Source organism: Mesitornis unicolor, unplaced genomic scaffold, assembly GCF_000695765.1.
Source record: "Mesitornis unicolor isolate BGI_N332 unplaced genomic scaffold, ASM69576v1 scaffold12866, whole genome shotgun sequence".
NCBI classification, from domain to species: Eukaryota; Metazoa; Chordata; class Aves; order Mesitornithiformes; family Mesitornithidae; genus Mesitornis; species Mesitornis unicolor.
Genome location: NW_010188953.1, coordinates 20,846 through 32,441, shown reverse-complemented (window position 1 = coordinate 32,441; position 11,596 = coordinate 20,846). Strand labels below are relative to the sequence as shown.

At 42.1% G+C, this 11,596-nt stretch overlaps 1 protein-coding gene across 1 annotated transcript in view; it reads left to right on the top strand.

Annotated features, from left to right (window-relative positions):
- Positions 1-208: 208 nt before the first annotated feature.
- LOC104541770 (CUGBP Elav-like family member 4) overlaps positions 209-11,596 on the top strand; it is a gene marked incomplete at both ends in the record, with an annotated part of 31,287 nt that continues 19,899 nt past the window's right edge. The window contains 2 exons of the mRNA XM_010185904.1: positions 209-337; positions 5,370-5,449. Of these exons, the coding sequence (XP_010184206.1) occupies positions 209-337; positions 5,370-5,449 (209 nt within the window). The remainder of the gene's footprint in view (positions 338-5,369; positions 5,450-11,596) is intronic.

The window sequence follows — 11,596 nt, the reverse complement described above, 5'->3', positions numbered from 1 at the left end:
GTTTATTTTAAATTGTCAAATTATTTTCAAGTACTCATAGAAAGTCAGATGCTATTAAGGTTTTTCAAGCCAGCCACCTGAAAAGACTAGCAGCTTCTGAAATATGTCACCTCAATGAAATCACCGTTTGTTTTGCATGTGATACTGAGCCATCTTGGCTTTCACATCTCTCCCAAAATATGGTAAGCATCTCTTTATTTTGTTCCAGAAGACAGAAAACTCTTTGTGGGCATGCTCAATAAGCAGCAGTCAGAAGATGACGTGCGCAGGCTATTTGAAGCATTTGGCAACATCGAGGAGTGCACGATCCTTCGGGGACCCGATGGCAACAGCAAAGGTATGGTGATGTTTTGTGTCAAGCTAGATCCAGTTTCAGTATATATATCATTTTCTGATGTAACAAATACACGATGGAGCTGCCACGACAGCATCTCTTACATTAGGAAGGATCATGTTTGCCAAGGGAGGCCATTACTTTGCTGGTTGTTGTCTGCTTGTGGATGAGAGGAAAAAGCTGATTGCACTTGAAAACACATCTCCTCAACAAGCTATGTCTCGCCATGTGCAAACTGATGCCTATTACTGTTTGGTCGCAGAGCAGAGCCTTTCCTCTGAACACAGGGTCTTTTCAGAAATAGTGTGGCCAGCAGGACTAAGGAGGTGGTTGACCCTCTTGGCATTGGTAAGGCCGCACTTCAAATACGGTGCTCAGTTTTGGGCCTCTCACTACAAGAAGGACATTGAGGTGCTGGAGCACTTCCAAAAAAGGGCAACAAAGCTGGTGAAGGGTCTGGAGCATGAGAATTATGAGGAGCAGCTGAGGGAGATGGGGTCGTTTAGTCTGGAGGAGACTGAGGGGAGACCTTATCACCCTCTAGAACTCCCTGAAAGGAGGGGGTAGCAAGACGGAGGTCAGTCTCTTTTCCTTCATAGCTAGTGATAGGACAAGGGGAAATGGCCTGAAGTTGCACCAGGGGAGGCTTGGATTGGATATTAGGAGGAATTTTTTCATTGAAAAGGTCATTGAGTCACCATCCCTGGAAGTGTTTAAAAGACGAGTCATGCTTAGGGATGTGGTCTAGCGATGGACTTAGGACTGGATCTATGGTTGCACTCGATGATCTTAAAGATCGTTTCCAACCGAAACCATTCTATGATTCTGTGTTCTTATTTCTCACCCATCAGCCCCAGATCTTACCCTTCTTCACTTGGCCTTTGTGTATGTATACACCAGTCAGTGATCACAATTGCAATGGTACAGGTGTTGGTTTAAATATTACATTCAGTAAGCATTTACTGTTTGAAAGACACAAATACTTCATTTCAAAACTAGGTGCCTTACCTCCTTCTGCCACTTTTTGACTTCACTCTTAGCTGGATAGCACAAAGGATCCTCTTCTACAGCCCAGGTGTAAGCATGAGGCTTCTTTCTTGAATAAGAGGTTCATTTTTTTCCCCGTCAGTCTCTAGACAAAGTAACTTCAATTTGAATAGGAAGCCCTCTTCTCTTGACAGTATAATGTGTCCATTAAATATTGATCTGCTTATAATATATCATAAATGGTGCTGGAAAGTGCAGCATCAGAGAAGAGACCGGTCCTGCTGACGCAGTTCATATCTCACCGGGTATTTTGACATGTGACAACATCAGCCAGCATATTTTTGCAACAGGGAGGCAAAAAATCCAAATCACAGTGATACACTGGAGAAAGATATTGCTATTCCATAAAATCACTGGCAGCCAAAAGAGACTTCACACCAGCATTATAAGGCAGCTGTTTGATATAAGTCAGCAAAGCTCAGCCTTCTTGGTATAAATGACGAAAATAAACTGTGGGCACATTTCCTCAATTATATGACTTCTTTAGTTTCATGACACCCAAAGACAGATGTTGCCCCACTGGAAAGCAGTGGTTGGCCTAGAAGAGCTCCAGCCATCATAACGGTAGGCAGTTAAGCACTCCATTCACTGAACAAATCAGTAAATTGAGAAAAAGCGAAAATATATGTCTGTCTGCCTCCACCTGGAATTGTACAGAACAAAATCTATGACAAAGGAGTTAAACAAGGTAATAATAAAGGCAATAAAGTCTGAGATCTTTAAAAAACAGATTCCAAAGGAGATCAAATCCATAGACTTGTATTCATACTTGCTCTAGTTTTCTTTTTTTTCTTAAATAATTTCATTATCAGTCTGAATCTGAGTGGCAGCTCCATCTTGCTAACCAGTTTAATTATTAGTGCTAGCAGTCTGCAGTCTAAGGCTTGCATTTCACTGAGCTGTTCAGGATCAATACTGAGCCTTGACAGAGTTAATATTACCAGCTTCCATTTGCTGGTGCTATTTACTGAGAATGTGAAGCTCCTAATTTACACACACACAGTTTCATACACGCACACACGCACACAGAACAGTCAATCCAACAGAAAACTTAAGGCTGGTGCCCTTATCTTAGGAGACAGTCAGGCAAGCCACAGCTCCCAAATTTATCCCCAGTCTGTAATGTTTTCTAGCTGTTAGAAAACAATATGTGACACACATTGCCTGTGAGCTACTTATTTTGGGTTAAATTCATAAGACTTAAAGTCTACCTAAAATGAGATTTAAACATTGTCTAATGCCAGATAGCAATCAGGTCCCATAGACTTCAGTCCTACCCAACCCACTATATGAAGCACCACCAGGTACCCCTGCAGTGACCGTTTAAGTCCTCCAGGTACTTTGATACAAGCTACAAAGATAAGTCCCAGCTTCCCACTTTAGCACAGCCGCAGTTCAGTCATAGTCATAAAGTTGCCCGAATCTCGCCTGAAGCCATGGGTGATGTCCTGACCCATAAGGCACATCCTTCAGGGAGCTGCAGAAACACATCCTGCATGAGTCCCTCAGGGGTAGGTGCAGTACTTTCCCCGTCTTTTATTTTTTTTCCCATTCAGCAGTTGTCTACTTCAGTAACTCAGAGAGTAAAGATTTCCCATGGCACCAGAAGTTCAACAAGAGGAGACTTAACACCCTTTGCAATTATAACCTTAGGCCCTGACTCTGCAGTCTCCTCCAAGCTGACAAGACAGTAAAAGCAGACCTTCCAGCTCTATAAACTGGAACTAAGGATATAAAAAAGACTTACGCACATGTGTCTCCCTGTTCAGCACAGGTTATATATCTCTCTGTGTGTCAAAGTCACTTCAGACTCCAGATCTGCTCCTGTCAAAGGGCCACTTATCTATTCTGACGAGAGTGGCATGTGCTGTGCTCATGAGGCCTTGGAGTCTGCTCTGGTGACAATGAGAATGAAGGAGATCATGTGCACATTTTGTGTTGTTTACAGCAGCATCTCATTGAACACACAAAGCAAAGGGCCAAAATGTTGGGATCTCTGCTATTTTCTTGTCACCATATACCAGTAAAAGATGAGTTTTCATTTGTCCTGCTACCTCAAAACCTACTGGAAACAGTAAGAGGAAGCAGTAGGAGGTATCCTATTAGCATCTTGGGCATTAAACAAGATAAATGCCCACTACTCCTTTCATTTCCACCTTTATCCAGCTCCAGTGATCTGTCAAGTTCCTCAGTGCAGGAGTGAATTTCACCTGAAGAGAGTGAAGCCTTCAACATGACAGCAGCATTTCAGCCAAAAATCCTGCTCTAAATGCAATGGGTGACTGGAGCTGGAAAGCTTTTGTATATTTGCTAATCAGCATCTCTCTTTTAGAGGGAGAAAGTACAAAAGAATCTCTGCAAATAATTAAACACCCTAATTCTGGATTATCTCTGATTAATGAAGAGGAAGGCGCAGTATCTCAGGAGCCCGGGAATGCTGGGCTGCGATTATGACATAATTGATCCCTATTGTTTCCAGCTGAAGTTTATCTATCTCATTTTCTCATGATTGTCTTCTCTCAGCTCTTTATAAATTAGATCCAACTATTAGCAACAATTGTTGTGCTTTTCCTGAAATGCAGTCTAAGCACAGTGATGAGGGCATAATGCAAAGTGAAGGGCTCCTAACTGTAAGCAAATTTCTTATGTGTGTATTATTTTTAGAAGGGGCTACCACTCCTTTCTTTAATCTCACTTCTATCAAGCTGCAGTGATGACTTTGGGGACCTTTGGGGCTTGTTCTTCTAGTGTGCAGGTTCTAACACTGCAGTTTTCACCCTGCACTGTATGGACCCATAAGGGTGTGTGGGCCTTCTAAAGATGTTGCAACGGGAATAAAGGAGAGCTGTCCCTTTGTCAGAAGTGGCATCCCTTGCACAGTGATCTGTACCCCTTCAGGGAAACAGCTAGGGCTTTGCAAATTGATTAAAAAGCTCAAAAGTCTTTGGTAGTAACAGAAGGGAACGGAAACCAGAACTTCTCAGATCTCTCCCAATCTGTTCCAAAAACAGCCTTAGCATATGGAAATTACTCTTCCTCTCTCTGAGTCAGTTTGCTTGTAACTAAGAGTGTTAGCAATACTTTCCCCCACTCTAGTGGTGCATGTGACCCTTTGAAGTGTTGATCATTTCTGCACTCCAGCACATATTCATAAATACACCTTTCTGCCCTAAAGCTTTATGTAAGAGTTAGTGTGAGATTCTTCACATGGCAATGCAGGCCAGACAAGCACTGCCTACATTTCTCTAGTGTCCAGAGGAGACCACCTATGCAGGCACTTGTTATGCAGCTCACGATGTGACATTGACTGTGGAAGACTAAGTTTCAAATTTTGGTGGTGTGAAGCTGGCAATCATCACATGCAGATCTCTCCCATCCCTGCTTCTTCATCAGAAGCTCTCATGCTTTGTCAGATCAAAGCTGCCTGGAGCCAAGCAAGCTCTGAGCAGTCTGTCATGGAGCTTTTTCAGACAGCAATATGATAAGGTGCCTTGTGGGTTTGGGGTTACCTGAATATCTCCTGTACAGCTGTCCTGTGGTTGCTTGTAACAAGTACATGCAGCTTTCTGATAACTTTTACACAATTCCTTACAGTTTCTCATAATACCAGGGGGAGGAGTATTCAGCACTAAGTCCAATACGAATAAAAGGAAATTAATTTTCACCCAATAAATTGTGAAATTGTGCAACACTGGTATGGGAAGTTGTGGAAATCAAAATGTAAGTGGTTTCAATATGTACATGTGAAGTTTGGGTCCATCAGTGCCCATTGCAAGCAGCATGGAAATTCTGGATGCAGCTTTTCCTTAAGAGGTCCTCAGGCTGCTGATGGCTGGACTTTGGGCAGAAATAACCAGAAGCATGTTTTCCTGTTATGTTTTCTCCTCAAGCATCTTTACTGGCCAATTCTGAGGGCAGGATACTCATATGGATGGGCTTTAATTGTATATATGCAAGCTTTCTTATGATTTTCTTTTTCCTCTTCCAGGGTGTGCATTTGTGAAGTACTCTTCACATGCGGAGGCCCAAGCAGCCATCAACGCCTTGCATGGCAGTCAGACCATGCCGGTGAGTAGCTCTGCAACACACACAAATCAGGGTCAGTCCAGCCTTTGCGATCCTGTGGTCTGACTGAGGAGGGGGAAGGATTGATCTATGCTCTGCAACCCATCTTTCAGGAAAGGTAGATAACACCTCAGGCATGCAGGGCCTTGAGTGTGCTTAACCCATCAGTGGAAAGGTGGGGATGACACTATCAGTTCACACAGGTGCAGAACCCCAAGGGGTGCTGTGCTCTGTCACCAGCAGTTTTGGTGACGTGTAAAAAAGACATATGGTTCACAGATGCCAAAAACCTTCAGTCAAACTCACCATGAATGTAACCTTTCAAGTTTCAGAGGGATGAATCAAGCAGAAGCTTGTGTCTCAGGGCTTCTTTGTTTTCCCTCCCCAAAGAGTCCCTGCCTTTAGAAGAAGGACAAAGAACTCACCAGCATTCAGCAGAGAGCAGTATGTTCACCTGATGGACTGGAAGTTAGAAAGAAATCACATAGTGATGGACACCTCGCTACTACTACTACAAAATGGCCTACCTAGGCATAAATGTGGTCCTCTACATCCAACCTTTGAAAGACAGTCAGACCAACTAAAATAATATTCCAGGAAACATTTGAGAGTTCATCCCACTTGGACAAATGTCTAGTACTATAGAGTTTCAAGCCTGATAGTTCAGGAAGGTAGAAATAGAATGTACTTTCTACGCAAATTTATATCTGTTCACCATCACACAGACCCAGAGGATTGTGAGGCATTCCACTGACAGTAAGGGAAGACAATCTGGTCCAACATGTTTTGGTTTATTATAATAGTATTTTATTTTTATTACTAATTATTCACAGTGTAAATCATGAAAGGCTAAGAAGCATGACAACAACTTGGAAAGGATACAAAAAAGCTCAATAAAAATATTTAATAGTGTAAAGTCTTCCTTTCAGTAAGAAACTCTAATGTAAATTCATGAATTTATCCAAATAAGTTTAAAGTGGGCCAGCAGATTGTCTCTTGGTCTTTGCAGGGACAAATATGGAAAATTCTTTACAGGGGAAAAGGTTTCTAAAAGTAGCAAGTCATCAAGATTTCATTTTTTGGAACCCCATCTTAGACAAATCAGATTAAAAATAGTACATGTTTACCAGTGATGCTATTGCAAAAACTTTCATTACAGATGGTGGTCTCAATTTTTTGAAGCATTACAATACTTTTTGGAATCTCTTCCTAAAAGATTCCTTCTTAAAAAGCCAAATGCTGGGCTTGATGTTAATATTATGGGCATCTTTCCTGAAACAGGTCAAAGAGGTACTTTTAATGACTTACTTTCAAACTTTGACCCAAAGTGATAATGTGTTTAAACTGACATCAGGAATTGCAGTTCCACAAGGTGTGGTGCCTCGAAAAAGGTGTAATAAAAAGGCAGTTCTTGTCCTAAAACCTTGCAAACTTAAGTGACATAGGTATGAGAAAGATGAGAAAAACCAGACAAAACCCAAGGAGAGTTGAAGATTTTATCTAGATTTACTATAACCAAAATATCCTTAACCTTCCTCACCTCTTATCCTTCCTATTTTCAGCCCACATTAGATAAGAAAAGATACTCATCTCTTGACCACTTGGGAGCAAATTTCTGTTCCATCCTGCTGACATCAACTGAACTTAGGATGTGCAAAATAATGAAGAATTTGGCAATTTCATCAGTCAGTTTTTTATGGGACCATTTTTCCTCTTGACGTATTTGACTCAAATACCTGTTCTAGAAATGTTCTTGAATAATCAAATCCAGACACCTGAAAAAGCATCACAATTTAACCCTTAGTAGCTGCACATCCCAGATTCACCATTGAGTTTCCATGGTTTGACAAGTTTCCATGAATTGACTAAACCTCGGCAGCAGTTCACATGTGTACTCTTAGTTCACAGGAAAAGCAAGTAGAAAATTATGAATGTCATCCTCTTTATTGTAAGCTAAGTTACGTGGCGTTGCCTTGTATCTCCCATGAGCTGCGAGCAGGCGCATGGGTAGCTACCATTGCTCAGCGAGGACCTGTCAAGTGGACTCCCACTTGATCAAGACACAGAGCGCACACTGATTTTCCCACAGGGCCTCCAAATGTGCTTTGATTGCGATGAGCCAAATTCTTCAAGTGATCTCTGTTCCCACTCACATTTTCATGGTGCTTCAGGGTGTACAGCTTCCTGCAGGACTTGGATGTTCACAGGGAAATGCAGCCACCTCGTGGTGAGATGGCAATGTAGCCCTTGTCCTTGGAAAGGAGGGATGCATTGCTGCCATCTTCCTTCCGTCCCCGCCTCCCATTGCTCTCACCATTAGGACAGGCCTCATTTGTCCAGCTGCGATGCCAACTCCAAGTTGTTCCTGTGGTTCAGCCAATTTAAACGTCTCTTGACTTGTCCTCGTGTACTACCAATGGGGCATCCATCATCATTCTTGTCAGGTCTCGAGCCGTTCGCTCCTGCAGCAGACTCCTGTTTCTCCACAGCTGTCAGGATTATTGCTCTACTGTGACTTCCTGTTCACACAACATATGTTGCCTAATAGTTTCAAAAGGCAACTTTCTTTTATGAAAGTTTTTTCTTTTTTTTTATTAACCTTTCCTTGGACAGGTGCCTGACCACCATCCATCACAAGCCCGCTTCTCTATGCAAGGCACTTTTTTCTCCTATGGGCCCACCAAATAGGTCTGCAGCTTTCCAATTTTCACACAATCAACTGCTTTGAGAAATAACTTTCCCAAAATCTCTTACTTTTGATCAGGCCCAAAGTTCCTTCCATATGTACCTGCCAAGAGAGTTTTTTTCAGTCTTTTAAAATTAGATTGCCTATCAACTCATCAGCTTCACAATAGTGTTTTACTTGACCTTCAAATCCTTCTTTGTGAGAGATCATAGTTTTCATGTACTTTTGCCTGTATTCATAATGCATTTATAACAATTATATGCCCTCTACCTTCAGGTTTCGTTATTCTGTCCTCTCCTATCTCTCTTCTCCATCCATATCTGGGCATAAACAGGTCTATTCCCTTGATTCTCTTCTCTTATTCATCTAAGCGTTGTCCCTAGCAGCCTTACCCACCAACACAAATTCAGCTACTATTTCTGTAGTGACAGCTTGCAGATCCAACTTCTCTGCTGCAGGAATGACTCCTGTCCAAACTAAAATCTTGGCCTGTCTTTCCAGCATCTCCTAGTGGATGTCTAGCTGTCAGATCAAGCTCAATATGTATAAAATGGAGCTCTTGAACTTTTCTCCCAAGCTCTGTCTCCTCACTCCTCCACCTTCGTTCTCAGTCTCTGTGGACAACATTATCATCCTACACGTCAGTCATGCTCCTGCCTAGGCACCATCTTCAGCTTGGTTTTCTCCTTCTCTCCATGTCTTCATATCCGGGCAACAGCCAAATGTTGAGGAGTCATTCTGAACAGCACATCTAACACATCTAAGTATGGTCTTGTCCATCCACCCACACAGAATAAACTCTCCTCCGTGCCTTATCACACTTACCTAAATCATAGCAGTCCTTATTCTATCCAGAAAGAAAACAAGGTTAAAAACTATACTACTGTTGCACCTTTTTCACCATCTCGCCCACTGTGACATCTCTGGATGTCTTTTGCTGTAACTTAATTCATAGAAGGGGTAAAATAGTACTATTGTCTACATTTTCTGCATAGAGCGGAGAGGAAGTGAAGAGTGTGATTAATTTGATTTAGTTTTTACAGCCTATAAGTTTGTAACCTAGTCTAAGCCTCTTCTAGGATTCCTACAGAAAAGAGAGAGAGAAATATTTCTAGAGATTTGTGCATTCTTCCCTTTATCTGTCTGTGATAGGATGGGCTAAATCACCTTCCGGGCATGCCTGTCCCTTTCATTAATCATAATGGAGATTTCCATAATGCCATTAGTCTGAATACCTAAGGTGGGACTCAGCTCACCTAATTTGAGACATCCAGAAGCTAAGGAGCTATGTCTGAGGTTGTCTTCTAAGTGTTTGTCATCTATGTTTCTATTATAATCAAGAGAGAGAAAAAGATACTTCTGGAAGAATTTTATTATACAGAAATAGATTTTGAAACCTGTCAAGCCAAAACCCAAATAAGCACACTCATATGTGATTTTTAGCTAATTTTAAGTGTCGGATTCCTATGGTCTGCCAGTTCCAAAATAGTGGTTCTTCACCTGAAGTGCAATTTAGAATGTAAAAGGACCCATACTGCTTAAAAACAAAAGCTAAAAACACTTGCCTCCTGCAGATGTCTGAGAGTCTACAAATGACTTTGCTCACCAGTGATACACCCTTGCCATCCTGAAACCCCCCTGCAGCACTTATCACTGCCACAGTAGTCTTGCAGGAGCTAAAGATTTGGGGTGACTCTGTACCCACTGACATTACCCACCTACAAGGCAGATATTAAATATGTTTGCTTCACCTCTTTGGTGGTGATTCTTCCCACATGGCTCAGATGTGTAGTTTAAGATTGCCTGACTGTTCCATGGAGGCACCTGCCTCCCCACTGTGAGGGCAAGGAGCTGCACTGAGTGTGCAGCTCAGAGTGGACACCTAAATTCACGTCCAATGCAAAGGGAGCCAAATCCTCTTCTGGCTGTTTGCTGCCTAACTCAAGCAATTTGGGATTCAGAAACCAGGCATCCTGCATCTGAGTCCTGTGATGCCTGATCCTTTAGGTGCACTGTGAAGTTACCCAGCACACTAATTGTCAGCACTACGTTCATTCTATATCTTTCTTTAATTAATGAATTTTATGGCCATTAAGATCTCTAGAACCCCATAAGGTGGCTTCCCCCACCACACAGGTGAAGTCTTCTTTTGTTTTATTATAGAAGTCTGCAGCAGGTTGGTCAAACCACAGCATTTCTTCTGCATCCAGGCAATAACATCCCAAGTCTATCTATGCCTGGCTGAACATCTTCAGTGAAAATTACTTTTCAGATGGAATCTTTGGTTTTGTGAAAAGAAAGGAAAATGTGAGACTTGGATACAAGCACTGAACAGATGTCTGCCTTTCAGAGAAGATTCAATTTAGTTGAACTTCAGAAATTCCAAAAAAGTCCAACAACCTGAAACTTTCTTAACTTGGGGGCTTTTATTTCAACATTTTTCTGTGCAGCTCATATCAATACAAATGACAAAAAGAACTTCAAATCTCTATTCAGGAGAACACCTACATCAAATTATGCAATTATTGCTCAGTGTTGTGAGGTGGCAGACCAATTGGATCTCAAATTACTGTGTTTAATTTTTTTTATTAATCAAGAAAGTATGAATGACACAACACCTTGAACAAGGTTGACTTTCAGCCTTTGCTCACCATGTTCTTGGAAGTCCACACATAGCACCAAAATCCCCAGCCAAATACGATTAATATACAGATGAAGGGATCCTCTTATTTCCTTATGCAATGAACTCTCTTCCTTCTCATACCATAACAGATTTTCATTATTATTTAAGCTGGAAGAATTTTCACTTCTTTAGTTTATCAAGTGAGAATGACTTAAACATGAGATTATCAAAAGTTGCCCCAAAAACAAGTGTCATTGCCATGTGCAGTGGTCCTCTTTCAAACTAATGGCAAATGGGGCACCAGTTCTCATCTTCCTGGCTTTGGATGCTCAGGCATCCCATCAAAGAAGCCAGCCCTGGCTCATGTTTATGACTGCTATTATTAGTGCTGTGCATTCCTATGGTACAGTTACGACTTTGCAAAGCACTGTGAAGTTGCCTTCAGACATAGTCCATTACAAAAACTGGCCAGGCAGCTGCTCTCACCCTCTGCTGTCAATGCAGCAAAGGAATATTTAGGTGAACGAGGGGTGGAAGGGAAAGCAGTAAGAGCGTGCAGAAGGAGCTCCAAGCAGGTGGAGGGAAGAAGGAAAATAGGCCTTTGTGGGCATGATGAAGTTGTAGCCTGGGCGCCTCGTTCACGGAGCGGCGGGGAAGAGGCTGTTATTATGTGTGCACGCTGGCACCAAAGCGCTGAGTCGGCAGAAACTCCCTGGGAGGAGCAGCGTGGCGGCTCCGGTGAGTGGGGGGCCACAATGCTGTAGATCAGCTGAGGTATTTTTAACAATTATTTTGATATAAACAGCTCTGAACTTGAGGAGCTCCATGTAAATGGGAAGCA